General features: G+C 34.3%; 2 protein-coding genes across 3 annotated transcripts in view; one reads left to right on the top strand and one right to left on the bottom strand.

Annotated features, from left to right (window-relative positions):
• The window catches only part of KLHL1 (kelch like family member 1), a gene marked incomplete at its 5' end in the record, with an annotated part of 257,350 nt that overhangs the window by 229,406 nt on the left and 11,285 nt on the right, over positions 1–16,659 (top strand). For both annotated transcript variants that reach the window (XM_080561214.1, XM_080561215.1), the window contains 2 exons: positions 10,659–10,871; positions 15,652–15,823. In XM_080561214.1, the coding sequence (XP_080417340.1) occupies positions 10,659–10,871; positions 15,652–15,823 (385 nt within the window). The remainder of the gene's footprint in view (positions 1–10,658; positions 10,872–15,651; positions 15,824–16,659) is intronic.
• Positions 1–16,659, bottom strand: part of LOC308180126 (uncharacterized protein) — a 501,337-nt gene that overhangs the window by 73,302 nt on the left and 411,376 nt on the right. The gene's annotated exons all lie outside the window — the stretch shown is intronic.

Raw genomic sequence — 16,659 nt, forward strand, 5'->3', positions numbered from 1 at the left:
CTTTTTTGTTGTTGTTGTTGTTTGTTTGTTTTGTTTGTTTGTTTGTTTTGGAGACTGATGACATCTAGCTTAATTTAAAAAAAAAAGTTTGTTATAATTTATATTCATTCAGTTATGTTCATTCAGTTCTACCTGTTTTACAATAATTTTATTAATTTAGTAATATATTTCCACAAACTGGATTATTTTCTTAGCAGTGTTTTTCCCTTTTAATTTTAAATGGAAAACACAGAGAGCTGGCCAATACAGGTATTGGCCTACGTACAGGGGAATATTTTGTTTTCAGGTTCTTTAATGAAAGAAAGCTGGAATTAATCTTGTGTTATTTAGATCAATATTGAGCCTATTCTAAGTAGCTGCTGCTTTTGTTTAATATGTCCCTTATGACTATTGTGCATTATTGCAAAGTGAGTATCAGAAAGGTTAGCTTGCTGAAGCTTCATTTTCAAGAAAATAGCAAAATCCAAACCAAATTAGCACGTGCACATGAAAGGTTCTCAAAAATTGTCTTGTACTTAGTCACTTAAATGGATATATTTGTTGTGTAATGACCTCAGAGAGTCATAGGTTAATAATTCTGCAAAGACCTTAATAGCAGTTCAATGGTTGGCACAAGAGATTTAGCAATGTATTACACCCATACAACCACCTACAAAACTTGATTGCGTGGCTGATTACAGCCTCCTCCAAGAGTTCTGCTTCTTTGCCTTTCATGCATCATATAGTAAACTATCTGTGGCATTTTCTCTTAGCAGAATCATTAAGGCTTATTAGTAATTCAGTGCCCTGCTCTGATCTTTCGTACTTTTGTGCACAAGTTCATGTTTCCTATGTGGGAATGCCATACAGCTCAGTGAATGTGCAGTTCATTTCATTATATTCATCTCACTTTTTCAATAATTATTTAACTTGGTGTTTTACTTCCAGCCTGTAGAGTAGGAATCTCTGCACAGTCCTGCTTATTTTCATGAGACTAGGCTAGGCATAAAAAGGGGTAGAGTGGATACAATTTAAGTAAACATACGTGACTCAGGACAATGAAAAATTGTGAAAATTTACAGTAATTTTTTTTTCTAGACTCCAAGGCAGAGTTGTTTGCAACTGAGATGCTTTTTAAAACCTAACAGATTGTTAGAAAACATGGCAGATGCTAAAGCCATTGCTATATTGCAAGGTGGGAACTTAAGGAGGCTGTTTTCTCTTGATATACTATGATCAGGGTCCCACCTGCTTAGGCCACATTTGTATTTTGCAGATCACACATCGTCCAGATCACTAATGAAGATGTTAAACAGGATTGGACCCAGTATTGATGCCTAGGATACTCTTCTTGTTACTGGCCTCCAACTAAACTTTGCACCACTGACCACTACCCTCAGGGTCCAGCTGTTCAGCCAGTTTTTGATCCATCTCACTGTCTGCTCATCCAGCCCATACTTCAACAGCTTCTTTATGAGGATCTTATGCAGGACACTGTCAAAAGCCTTACTGAAGTCCAGGAAGAAAATACCTACTGCTCCCTGCTCATCCATCAGGCTCATGATTTCATTATAGCTTATCAGGTTGGTCAGGCATGACTTCCCCTGGGTGAATCCATGCTGACTACTCCTGATGATTTTTTTTTCATGTGCCTTGAAATGGTTTTTAGGTTTAGCTGTTCCATCACTTTCCCAGGGATTGAGGTGAGGCTGATCATTGTGTAGTTTCCCAGACCTTCCTTCTCACCCTTCTTGAGGATAGGAGTGACATTTGCTTTCCTCCACTCTGCAGACACTTTTCCCAGTTGCCACGACTGAGCAAAGATTATTGAGAGTGGCCTTTCAATCACATCTGCCAGCTCCCTCAGCAATAGTGGCTGCATCCCATCAGAGCCCATGGACTTATGAAAGTCCAGTTTGCTTCAGAATTCCTAGGCCTTTCCCACCAAAAATACATCTTCCATGTTTCAGCCTTTCAGCCTTGTCCCTGGGATCTGGGTTTCCTGAAGGCCAGTCTTGCTGATAAAGACTAAGGCAAAGAAGGCATTTGTTACCTCAGCCTTTTCAGTCTCTTGTAGAAGCCCTTCTTGTTGTCCTTGATGTTCCCGGCCAGACTTAATTCTATCTTCTGTTTTTTATTTTTTTTTTTTCATTTTTTATTTTTCCCTTTTCTAACTTGATTCCTGGCTGTCCAGACAATATCTCTGTATTCATTCCAGCTCACCCATCCTTGCTTCCACCCTCTGTGGAAAATTTATGCAGCTCAATTAGAGTTGAAGCTGGCCAGTACTGTGGGGGGACAATAAAAAGGACTTTTTAAAATATGTTATCAGCAAGAGGAGGACCAGAGACAGCATTAATCCATTACTTGATGAGGAAGGTCACCTCACAAATAGAGACAAAGCAGAGACATTTAATGCCTTCTTTGCCTCTGTCTTTAACACTGACGGTGGGCACTGTGACACCCAGAGCATTGAGCTGGAGGACCAGGACTGCAGGAACAGTAAACTCCCAGCCAAGCCTGAACTTGTGGAGGATTTGCTGCTCCAACTGGATGCATATAAATCTATGGGGCCTGATGGGATTCATCCCAGGGTACTGAAAGAGCCGGCTTATGTCATCGTGAGACCTCTTTCAAATATTTTTCAATGCTCTCGGGAATCTGGAGAGGTCCTAGTCGTCTGGAAGCTGGCAAATGTTCCAATTTTAGAGAAGGCCAATAAAGAAGATCCTTGTAATAACAGGCCTGTCAGTCTCACTTCAGTGCCTGTTAAAATTATGGAAAGGATTATTCTGGGAGTTATTGAAAAACACCTGAAATGTAATGCAGTCATTGGTCACAGCCAACACAGGTTCACAAGGGGAAAGTCGTGTTTAACAAACTTAATTCCCTTTTATGACAAGGTTACCCATCTACTTGACCAAGGGAAGCCAACTAATGTAATCATTCTGGATTTCAGGAAAAGTTTTGACACTGTTTCTCACAGTATCCTTATGAACAAAATGTCCAGCATACAGCTAGACAAATACGTAATAGAGTGAGTGAACAGTTGGCTGATGGGTGAGGCTTAAAAGGTTATAGTAAATGGCATTAGAGCAAGCTGGTGGCCAGTCTCTAGAGGGGTTCCTCAGGCTTTGATTTTATGGTCTGTTCTCTTAATGTTTTCATAAATGACATGGATGCAGGGCTCAAATGTATACTGAGTAAGTTTGTGTATGACACTAAATTAGGAGGAGTTGTTGACTTCCTGGAGGGCAGAGAGGCCTTGCAGAGAGATTTTGACAGGCTAGAGGGCTGGGCAATTACCGACCACATGAAATTCTCCCCAGGGAATTGGTCATGGCTCCAAATCTGATGATGTTCAAGCGTTTGGACAACACTCTTGGAAACATGATTTGATTTTTGGGTGATCCTGTGTGGATCCAGAAGTTGTACTCGATTCTTATAGATCTATTCCAACACAGGATATTCTATGATTCTGTGATTCTATGTCTGGCTCCTCTTCAACACTGAGGGCAGTGAACCTATTTTGTAGTTGCAAGTCTTCATGTTGGATAAGAACCTTCCTCTCATTACTAGAGGTCACCACTTTCCACCCGTCCCCTTCTCCAGATGTTATACTTATCTCAATGGTGGGAATGGGCACTGCCATCTTTTCACCAGCGGTCAGGATCAGAGGCTCTGCAAGTCAATATGTAGCAGATAAGAGCCTGTCTATGTCCCGTTCATATTCTTTGATACAGCACAACATATTCTTTGATACAGCACAACCTGTTCTCATAAACCTTCCACTTGAAAGCACAGCTCTTGTAAGGTGGCACACCTCCTGCATAGTGGTGGTCCATCTCACCTGACCTCAGAGAGGGGCCCCAGGCATTCTCTACAGCCAGGGACCTGGAGGGCTGCATCTTCTGTCTGAAGTTCTGCCTGTGTCAAAGCCTCCAACCTAGCAGGGATAGCTGTTCCAACACCTTCTGGTCTGTGGTACATCCAAGAATGTACCAAAGACATCCTTAATTCTAATACCTGACAGGAGAATTCAGTCTGCTCACACTGCCTAGCTGAAGTTTTCTTAATGTAACATATGTACCAATTTAGACAGAGGGAGGCAGGGTGAAATATAAAGATTCACAGCCAGTTTTTAAGTTGCTCAACTTTCACACTTGCAAGCGTAGACTTCTCTGAAGCATTCAGCCATCACTGTCTTATATGTAATGGTCATAACTGCAGAATATATTAGCTTCCCACATTCTGTATTATTCTGAAAGTTGTTTTTAATTATCATCTTCAATGGGAGATGAAGTATGTCTCGAAGATTACTTAATGCCTTTTTGTTGAAGCCTGAAGAAGGCCTTGTTCACTGCAGCCAGAAAAGTCTTGAGATACTCCCCTGACTAAATGTACAAATTTACTGGAATTATACTGAACCATGAAAATTATCAGTGCATTGCATTTATATGACTGTCATATGTGGATGTTATATTAATGTATGTATATATAAATGTGTATGCACACACTTTCTTATTTCCACATTTATATACATCGGGAAGGACATAAACATTTAAATCTTATTGAAATTGAAGAAAGCTAGACATCTAATTTGATAGTCACCTAAGTATCTGTATGGACATCGGCCCTTACAGCTGCTATCAAATATCTACTATATTTAGTAGAACAAAATCCCATGCCATCTTCACTGTTAACTATTTTTTTTTTCTAATTTGAAAGCTGATCAGCTTCTTAATAACTGGTGTTGGGATAAAATTAAATTTCTTTTGAATTGGTAGATCAGGTTCAGCTGAGTCTTTCATTACTGATTGAATTCAGTGAATCGAGAAGGATTTGTTCATTGTGAAGGTCACAGACTAAATGATCTAACACTTCTTTCAGGTCATCCATATAACTGCAATGCACTGATAATTTTCATACTTGAGTAAAGACTTAGGAACTGGCTCAATTTTATTAAATAAGTATTAATATGCTGTAATTGTGGTTGTTAGAACTGAAGTAACACTTCAAAATTTCATACCAAGCTAACAAGAAAATGTCTGAAAATTTTATTTCCCATCAGTTTTTTTGTTGATGTTTGTTTTTCATGTTTGTGTGTGTGTTTTTTAGGCTTTTTGTTTGTTTGTTTGAAGGTTTCTTTGCTCTTGTATGTTATTGATGATTCAGTTATTCTTTTACAAATCCATTTGAACTAAGAAAAGTATTGTACTTGGTACACATAATTGCAGGCATGTAAAGAGAAAATATGTTTCATACTTCATGGTTTCTGACCAAAATATTCTCACTGACTACAAACAATTACTTTTAAATCAATATTTTATAAATTACTTGAATATTTTACCTGATACTGAAATACAGCAGTGCTTTTCCTTATCAAAAAAATCATGCTTCTCACATCTGTTTCCATAACCAATCTTACATTATCCACCCTCTAAGAATTAAAACAAAATATGACTTAGGATGATATTAATTTTAATGATATTAAGTATTTTACAAATAAATGTAGTTTTACTAAACTCTTCTGCAATGAGGAGAAAGACAAATACATTTCAGACTAACACAACTCTTCAGCCTTAGAATATTTTTGTAGAAACGTTTAAAATCTTGTGTCTGTTCCTACTATATTTTACTCTGAATGTACTGACCTATAAGTGAGTTTCTATCTTAATTTAAGTCCTGTAGATATTATTTCAGTCTCCTTTATGACAGTTTTGAAACTGCTGGTACTTCATGTTTGCTGTTTATTAATACCTGCTTTTGATCAAACTCTTTTCTCTTTATTATTAATTACAATTATTAATTAATATTACTATTATTCTGCCTCCCTTTATAGGGAAAAATGAACACTTGTTGAAAATATTCTTCCTTAGCAGCAGAAGCTAAAAAAAATGCAGATATTTTATAATATTTTAGTCATGAAATTGGAGAATAAATCAATGAAGACACAGAGAAAAATGGAACAGTATTTTGGCCTAAAAAGATTGAACTGACATAGCAGATGAATATCATAATCATTAACTCCATCTAGCACATTCTGTGAATGCAAAAACATTTTCTTATTTAATGACAGTTTCACTGGATTTATTTATTTTAAATAAATAAGACAGCAAATAAGGGACCTTAAACTCATACTATACTAAATTGTTAATTTACAGACTACTTTTCTTTAACTCTCTTATAGTCTAATACAGCCGAGAATGTTATTAACTGGTGGATTTTGCATTCAGTCACTGGTCTTGCAAAGATAATGTAGTCCATATTATAACTTTGATTAAAATAAAATTTGTTTGAAACAGGTTATTCCTTTTAACAAAGTATACTTTGTAGTGTAGGAAGTAAAGCTTTGCGGTTATGATATCATCCATGCAAAGGTATTTTTCTCATAGTCTTTTCTAATATCAGTAGTTAATATTTCTGTAATTGCTGGCCCTTACTATAGGGCTTATCTTCATTTTATTTTATCTTTTTTGTCAAATTGTATGTATTCTTAATTTATCCCACTACTGCAAAACCAAACACATAAAATACTGTTACCAAATACATAAAATACCTTTCCAAATTTACAGACAAAAATAAGTCTTCATTACTGCTTTCCATTCAGAAAATTGTTATTTTCAACTTTTGACAATGTACTATTGTTCAATGGCATAACCAAGACCGTGTGGATAGAGAGCTTTCCTCTACACAGTCTCCTTCCTAGGTCAGGTGTGGACTGATTGAGCAATACAGTAGTCCAGCACTGATAAAAATTACTACCTTCCCCTTGCTTCCACCAGGCAGATACTCTCTATGACAAGTAATTTTTGGTTGCTCTTTCGGGCATACTGAAAGGGCAGAAGAGGGTGAAAGGGGGCTTAAGCAAAAGACTGGATATGGTCTTTGATATTCTCGGTGAAAGAATTTTGAAAGGCAAAACCTCATTAAGAAATGCAACAAAAGCATTCAACTGTTTTCACAAGCCGTAATATCTTACATCAAAGACACTCTGTTCTTTTGAGGCTGGCTTGTCAAACAGAATTTAAAAATGGCTTTGCTGATTAGTTATCAAAGTTTTGTAATGACAGCACTGAGATAAATGTTTTTGATCCAACTAGTCGTGATTTATCCTATCTCCTGTTTCAAAACCTTCACTTCTAGCTATTTTTATACATACATATATATGTGTGTGTGTTTAAGAATCTCTGTCCATCTTAGTACAAAAAGAAGTGACCAAATCCTGGAAAAAACAAATTTCAAGCTCAGAGGAGACTGAATTTGTTCTAAATTCATATCTACTCGCAGTCTAAATAAGCTGAAATTTAGACCATTGGAGAATAGAGATCTGTTTGTAAGGCAAAACTTTCATTGTGATCAGTGGACATAAAAATACTCAGTATTGAATGCTCATTTTCACTTGTTGATATTCCCCTGTAAACAGTGATAACTATAAAATAAATTCAAACCATTTTAATGAAATGCATCTCTGTGGATGGACGTACAGTTCAGTAAAAAGAATATTCCCACCTCAAAAATGAATGAAGATAAGCCTACTATGTGATTGTGACTGTGCTTATATCTTAAGCTTCCTTTTTAATCATGCAGTGTTGAAAATAAAAGTCTTAAACTACTGTAGGTACTCAAAAGCTATTAGAAGTTATGGCATCTACAAGAAGTCTACAGATGCCAATAATGAAACAGAAAAAAATGTGCTCTGTGTTGGTTGCAAAGTTAGAACTTTTGTGGTAGTATCCCAGTGTTAGAGTATAATAAAAGAACAGGCAGAAGTAATACACAGAATTTACGTAAAGTAAGATACTAAGATAACATTTTAAATTTCCAATGTGAAATTGTTAAATAAAAAATAAAAAAATAAATAAAAGAGGAACTTTCATAGAGTATCAGGAGTTGGAAGAGACCCATAAGAATCATCATGTCCAACTCCTGTGTCGTCAAAGGACCACTCAAAAAATCAGACCACATGTCTGAGAGTGTTATCCAAATGCTTCTTGAACTCCAGCAGGCTTGGTGCTGTGACCACTTCCCTGGGGAACCTGTTGCATTGCCCAACCACCCTCTCAGTGAACATTTTCCAGATGTCCAGGCTGAAATACCTCTGTCGCAACTTCAAGATATTTCTTTATTTGTTAAATTCATACTCAATGGATTGTCTTTCATCTCTGAATTCTGAACATATTTGCACATGAAAATGAAAGTCTACTTACAAGTATTTTCAACAAATCACCCAAATCAGATGTGGTACCGGGTAAATGAAGAAACACAATGTAATACAGCTAAGAGGCTGTAGCCCTTGCAATTGTAGGGATGATATCTAATCTCAGTAATGCCAGGCTTTCAGACTTTTTTAGCAAAATGCATTATAATTTTCCCTGCAGAATTTTTTACTCTAAACTCTTACCAAGAAGGATAAGGACAAAAATAAAAAATAAAAATTAAAAAAAAATTTAAAAAGATTCACTCAAAGTCATCTAACAAAACAGGACCCTGAGCACTAAAACAAAGAAATAAGACTTCTAAATATCTTTGAATAAAAGTATCCTAAAAGCTTAGTGCAGTATCCTGAATAATATCTAGCATTGTTTGCAAAGTTGTTCTGCAGCCATTTTGCGTTAAAGGGAGTGATGATGCCTTAGGGAATTTAGCAGAAGAATGGAAACAATTCCTGACTGAGGTATTCAGGCTCAGCCACAACCAGAGCTTTAAAACAATTATTCAAATTTTCAGCTTATATTTGTCTGAACTAGAACTTTGTGAAATAAAACTTTATTGTTAATCTTATGAACTATTACTTGCTTGGGTATAAACACAATCAAAACCTAAAACGATTGTCACAAATAATTTTAGTCTGCATCCACAGACACTTTAAATTCTTCTCTCTTATAGTGGAGCCATGGCTTCTCCTGACAACTTTTGGCACAAGTATGTCTGTCAGGCAGTACCAAAATATTACATGGCTTCAGTGACATATTTAGTGATAGTATTCTACTTTCTTTATTCATCAGCGTCCATGCCAGGGAAACAGAATGGTGAATGCACATTTAAGTAGCTCTGAATTCATGGACCGTTTCGGACAGTAAAAGCTTTCAAATGAATAATTGCTTCACACAGGCTGCTTTTGCATCCTAAATTGCTCAATGGCTGAACTTTAAAATAGCTTGAGTGTCTATTAGTTAATCTCCAGGCACTGTAGAAAAGGCAACAGACTGCAAAAGGATTCATATAAGAAATGAATGCAGCATGGTAACATTGGGAAAGAGCAATCAGGACTGCTTTCTACTGGGAACCATTACAAAAGGAGGAAGGAAACAAGTTTCTTGCCTGCAGGTAGTTGCCAAACACAAAAGAATTGTTTTGTTTGTTTGTTTGTTTGCATGTTTGCTTGTTTGTTTGCTTGTTTTTACACCACATTTTTGCTATTTCAAATTTAAAATATTTTCAGAAGTTTTCCAGGACTTCCCTACAGAACTCAATCCTCATAATATATTCTGATGAAGAAAATCAGCATCCACTGCCTGGGGGTGTCAAAGAATCATAGAATATCCCAAGTTGGAAGGGACCCATAAAGATCATCGAGTCCAACTCCTGGCACCACACAGGTCTACCCAAAAGTTCAGACCATATGACTCTGTCCAAACACTTGTTGAACTCCGACACCTGCCCCTCCACTCCCCCTCATGAGGAAGCAGTAGACTGAGATGAGGTCTCGTTACCTTACTTGCTGAGTAGCCATGCTAATGGTAGTATAGGCAAGACTTATCATCATTTTATCCAAGATCTTTGAAAACTTGGAGACAAGTTAGTACTTTTTAAAAATCCATATTTAAAACATAATGAGATATTCTTTTCTGCACTGCACTGAATATTTGATCTTTCCTATATTGCAAGTGTAAAATTCATTCCAGATATGAGACCCATTGAGAGTTCTGTATGTGGAATAGGGTGAATACTAGATCAAAGACTGAATACATTTTTTTCTTCTGGCTTGTAATTTAGCATACAAAGCTTCAGCATGGCTTTTTTTTTTTTTTTTTTTTTTTTTTTTTAGGAATGTAGAACTAAAAGCTTTTGATTCTATTCAGTATTAAAGAATTATGCAAGATAAAATATTAAAATGCAGACAGCAGTTGTCAGACTCCCACAACTTTGATGCATGATAAAAACACAGAGAAATAATCATAAATGGATTATAACTTTCTTGTTTGTCTGGATTACCAATTAGAAGTTAGCACTTGCACTTCCACCTCACAGATGATAAGCAGTTAAGTAGCAACCCTGTTTACATGATTTATAAATCTATTGAGACAAATCTGTGTGTCACTGGCACTTTTGGCATTATCTGCTGCAACCAAACAATGAAGATACCCATTCCCAGAGAGAAAATATGTTCATTGCCATTGAGCTGGGCAAAGTAGGAAAGTACTTCCATGAAGTAGAAAGTGGATTTGGTAAAAAATATTAAAATCCTCTATGTTTGCTTATCATATGAAATTCAAATGTTTTTGAGAAACTATATTTTGTTTTTCTCCCCTGTTTGCTAAAGTCAGATTAAAACAAAACTAAATGAAACAAAATAAAACCAAACCAACTGACCAAACAAAAATATACTTCTCGTCTTTATTACTACAGCTCTGAGATGTTGTTTTATTAACACTTTATTGTGTGGATTTTCTTAGGTTATATTCAGTTGGAGGTCGGGATGGAAGTTCATGTTTGAGTTCAATGGAATATTATGACCCTCACACAAATAAATGGAATATGTGTGCTCCAATGTGTAAGAGAAGAGGAGGTGTAGGAGTGGCTACATGTGATGGCTTTCTTTATGCAGTTGGAGGTCATGATGCTCCTGCTTCTAACCACTGCTCCCGACTGCTGGACTATGTAGAAAGGTATCCACTATATGAATTTTATGAAGATAATGCCTGGAAGCATCATTTTCTTACTTAAATGATGGCAAAGTTCAGCAGATGTGGTATTTTGTTGGTTTTGGTTTTGTTTGTTTGTTTATTTGCTTTCCCCCAGCAAATGCTAGTTTCCTCTTTACTGGAAAAATTCCACAGAGAAGATAATTGCTTTATAGATGATTTTATTTCCCTTTTTTTTCACAGTACTATTAAATATTACATTGGACATACAATTTCACTCTTTTGACGTCTCCTTTAAGAAATCTTTGTTTCTAAGGCAAAACATTACACGTTGCAGAATCATAAACTAAACTTTGCAGAAATAAAATTTCAGGCCTGAAATAATTTTATAACATGTTTTTTTGTAACTCTAATGTAGCAATAAGATTTATTTAATTTTATTTAATTTTATTTCAATAAAAATTGAACTGCTGAAGTGATGGATATTTACAGTACATGACAGTGTTACTTTTAACACTACTACTACTTCTCTGATATGTTGATATAAGCCTTACATGCTGTATTTACAGTACCCTGAATTTCACAAGTGGATATTCCACAAATTCAAGAATATCTGTTAGGGCAGTAGGGCACTGTTGGCATGCCTATAGCATTAATTTTGAAGGTACTCCTCAAATGTTTCATGAAGGGATCACTTTTTTCTATTTCAGCTTTTGCATGCTTTAAAGTAGAATAATGAAAAATACTTTCAAATACATGCAGGTTGCAAAGTTTAAAGCATATATATTTGAGTACTTGGTTGATCTAAACACAGAAGTCAAGACAGGCATTGGCACTGACAGACACTAATTTATTTATTAATTTATTTTCATCTGAAGTATTTCAACATTTATTTAATGATAGTTATGGCTTCTGTTGAATCTGATTAGAATTTACTAGTTACCCAACAACTAATCCAAAAATTCTAAGTTAAAACTTACTCTGTAAGTTAACCATATGCTCAGTCTTAGTTGTTCCCATGTCTACTACAAAATACTTTACTTCTCCTCATCTCCAAGAGATGAAAGTTCATCAGAGAAATCCTAGATTCCCTTTATCTTTATCCTGGTGGCTTTATATCTGTAAGGAAAATTACCCAGAATTTTAATAAAGTAAATTTGTATTAATTTTAGAATCATAGAACCATAGCAGATCCTGAGCTGGAAGGGACCCACAAGGATCATCAAGTCTAACTCCTAATGACTGCTAGTGACAATATTTATAAATATGAAATCTTTCCAACTCTCTCCGCTTGCTGGTACTTACATGGAAGGTTATCTATCAATCTATCAATCTATCTATCTATCTATCTATCTATCTATCTATCTATCTATCTATCATCTATCTATCTATTTAATTGATTTTTGGGTCTCTGAGAAGAGAATCCTTCTGATGTTGAAGATAAAACCCATCCCGTTACATTTGTCTTCCTCAGAGGGTATGATAACAACCAATTAAATACATATGCTTAGTTATTTTATATTCTGATATCTGAATGACATTATACAGTGTCCTTTGCCTAGGTTTTATTGCACTGATAGCAAAAAATATGGGTAGTGTACTTCATGGGCAGTTAGCTTCCAGAGTAAAAGTTAGGACTCACAGATCAGAACTTGTAAGGCTATTAGTTTGCATAGAGTATCTATTAGAGTGAATTAAGTGAAGTACTCCACTATAACATGAACAATGTCTTATGACCCTCCCAATGATTGACAGACATATAAGGTGGCTTGGATGTAATTTGATATGTCTACTTTTACATTCAAAAATAATCCATCATCTTCCAAAAATAAAAACTCTTTAACAAATCAAAGACTAATAAGTGTTGATGAGATCTATTATATTATTTCATATATCCCTGAAAGTTTCACTTTCTGTAAATATTTAGGGCATCAATCTTTTTAACTGTCTCTTCTTCTTCAGGAACAAGTCTTTTCTTGAGACAGTTTGCCAGGATGTACATTATTCAAATTTTTTTATTTTTTTCTTTCCTGAAAGACTGTTAAAGAGACATAATAAATATATTTTTAATGTATTTTTGAGATTACTTAAATCTAGTGAGAGCAGATATGTGTTTTCTGAATGCTGCTGTTAAATCCTGCTCAACAGTAATTTAGATTCCCAATTTAAACACTTAAGTTTATGCAATTCTGAGGATTTCCTGTGGCTCTGAGTACTTAAAAGTAAAAGAATAGGTATATTTGTCTGCTTTTCACAAGTTGGGAAAGTACAATGTTGTGTTATTTTTTAAAGATACAATCAATAATCTCTATTTAAGAATTATACAATTTTGGAAATATTTTGGCAGATGTTTTGGCAGTGAAGCAACACTTGGAAAAGGATGCTACTTGCTCCAAATGTGACGGCTATTGAAAAAGTGATTTATAGCTTTTCCCCTTCCCACTTTGATTTCAAATTATATTTTTTTTCCACATTCAGGAACTTTATTGTAAACCTTCGCACCATAGGGCATACCTAGTTATTATAAAGATGAAATGTAGAGTTGTTTTTAACAGATGAAAGGATATAAGAAAATTCAGACATTTTCCTGTCAATTAAAAAAAAATCACATTCTTTAGAAATTCCATCTTGTTAATAGAATTAAGTTTTAAGCTTTCTATTTAGCTCTTGGTTACTTTTTTATTAAAAAAGAAAACAAATAGGCCAAAAATGACAATTATATTTAGATATCCTGCTTTTACAGTTCCTCACCTTGGCCCTTGTAATTTAAAAACAGTGTATCAAATAGTACATTAAAATTTATTGCCTTTAGGGAAGTGTAGATACAATACACACTGGAAAAGAAAGTTGAGAAACTCTTTCAGCTAAAGGCATACAATGCTTTTGTTGAAAAAGTCACACAGTCTTTGAAAAAAAATCCATTCAAAATTAACAGTATTTTGTCTTGTTACATATGCATATGAATCTTGTTACATATACACATATTCAAACATTGTTTTAAAGTATTTTCCTCTCAAGTTTTAAAAGACATTTATCTCATGTATATATTTAAGTCAAAACTTCTTAGAGAAAGATAGCAAAATGAAAGAATGTGAATAAATAACATAAAGAAAAGGAATAAAAAGGAAGCAAAGTGAAAAACACCATTAATTTAAAGATATTTTAGACATAAGAAGTTGACCACAACTTTTTACAATCTTATTTTCTGAGACGATCCAATAAAGCCAGAAAGATTAACAGCCAATAGCTGAGCAGAGTCTTTTCCCTAATGTGTGTTTAACTATAAAGAACAGTTTAATGAAGATTAAAGTAAAGGTAATTAATTCTTTTGTTGTTCTATTGGAAGGTTATGCTTATGAAGCAAATGAGGTCACAAGAAAAGCACTAAACATCACTGCTTCAATATTTATGTCAAAAAATGTTCATAAATTTCCATTGTTCAAATAATCTCTAACAAGACCCAAGACCTCTAACAGTATTCATGCAGCTTGCTTATGAAAATATGAATGACTGAAATAGTTACAGATGCTGCTAAATTCAACCTTTGTAGTAAAAGCCTTTTTTTTTTTTTTCTTTTGGTAGAGCATCTATATATAAAAGTTACTGTAGGATTAATAACTTCTAAGTAAGAAAGTATAGACTACAAGAAAATATACTGAAAGAACTGGGCACCCCCAAAACATGAATTTATACCTAATACTGCCTGTTAAAGTACTACAAGAAAAAATTTTGGTACATAATTTTATATAACAATAATAATAGTCAGTAGTCAGAACACTTGTGAATAAGATATTTAGCCATTACAGAATTCCTAATTATTTTAGATTGTCATGTCCAAAGTGTCATTTACTTTACACCTAAGAAAGTGACTCAAGTGTGTTAAAGACATTTCATCCTTAAACTGTTTATTTTTGCCACTGTGTGTAAAGTGTTTCTACTACATAGTTGCTATCATACTGTGATATAATTTGGTATTTTGGTAATATCAGTGATCTAAAAATGAGGTATCTAATTTAACTTAATACTCCAGGCATCCTTAGTAACCAAATGATTCATTTCTGTTTTACAGTAGGTGTTTAAAATATATACAATGAAATGGCCTCTGGAATTAACTACTTTTACATTGCTAATGAATATCTAAATTAAGGCTATTATCTAACAGCCTAGGCTAAATATTTAATTTTTGAATAGCTATCATTATGAAAGGGGAATTCTGCCCACATATTTAAAAATTCTGTGATGATTAATATCTTGAGAACTGTACTACTTTGTTAACTTGAACTGGGAGGAAAATCTAACTATAATGCAGTTAAAAATATCCCCTGAATTTCTGGGGAGGTTTTCTGGCTATGAACATTGCATAGTAACATTTTAGAAAATAAAATATAGTAGAATATAATTTTATCAGGAATATTTTAATATACTACAAAAATATTCTTATTTATTTGAAATATATACATAAATATATGCATACATTCAGATATTGTTCTTATATACTTGTCATCTATCTTATGACACCTTAAGCCATAAAAAGCTTGGTTGTGTTTTTTTGTTTGTTTGCTTGTTTTTCCAAGATGGTTAACAAAGTCAAAATTTATAAGCAACATTAAAATACTTGAATTGGGAACAAAATATATCTGTATCTTTTCTTTCTGCTTTTCTTTCTGCTATTTTGGATTGGATGCTCATGGATTATTTATTTATAATTTATTTATTCAGAAAAGTGCTTTATTTCATGCAAAGATCAGCATGAGTGGACACTTAGCTTCCCACTAAACATTCAATTTCCTTTCTCTTTCATTAGATATGATCCAAAAACTGATACATGGACAATGGTGGCTCCACTGAGTATGCCTCGAGATGCTGTTGGTGTCTGTCTACTTGGTGACAAATTATATGCAGTAGGTGGATATGATGGTCAAACATACCTGAACACTATGGAAGCCTATGACCCTCAAACCAATGAATGGATGCAGGTAATTGTGAAGTCTGTATCTTTAATTCTGTAACACATTTTGATATGTTTGGAAAAACATTGCTTTTATGAAAACAACAACAACAAAAAAAAGGTATCTGAGATTGCCATGGCTGTAAAATTAGTCCTAGTATTTTATCATTTGATTTAATTTGATGTTAGGAGTTTCCTCATGCAGATAGAAAACAAAACAAAACAACCAACCAAACAAACAAAAAACCCCAACAACATAGAATTAAGAAACTAGCAGAAGACAGAATAAACATTCGTTAGAAATATCATCTTTTACCTTCCAGACAAAAATCTTGTTCTCATCAATTTCTGTTCTAATTATCTCTTTGTAGTTCTTCATATAGAAGAAATGTTCTAAAAATTGTCAACACGGAATTTTAATTGTTGACCAGCATATTCTGAAGATTTTTCATATGAAACAGTTTATTTATTTTAAGTATGGAGCCAAGTTTTCATTTCATTCTTTAATTCCATTTCCTTCTTTTTGATGAATATTTTGAAATAAGCTATATGGAAGCTCCTAATGGTGAACTATAAAAGAATAGAAGTATTGTTATTGTGCAAGAAGGTGGGGATTGGTGATTTGATTATAGAGAAAATGTACTTAATTATCATAGAATCATAGAATCGTAGAACTGTAGAATCATAGAATCATTAAGGTTGGAAGAGACCTCTCAAGATCGTGTGGTCCAACCATCACCCTATACCAACAGTTACTTCACAGTAGTACTTGAAATGATTTAGGGTCATAGCGAATCCTTCAGAAGAAACAAAGGTTGCTTTCAGTGCTTTCTTTTATTAATTCTGTTTTAAGACTTTCTAGAA

Source organism: Anser brachyrhynchus (genome assembly GCF_964034855.1).
Source record: "Anser brachyrhynchus genome assembly, chromosome: 1".
NCBI lineage: Eukaryota > Metazoa > Chordata > Aves > Anseriformes > Anatidae > Anser > Anser brachyrhynchus.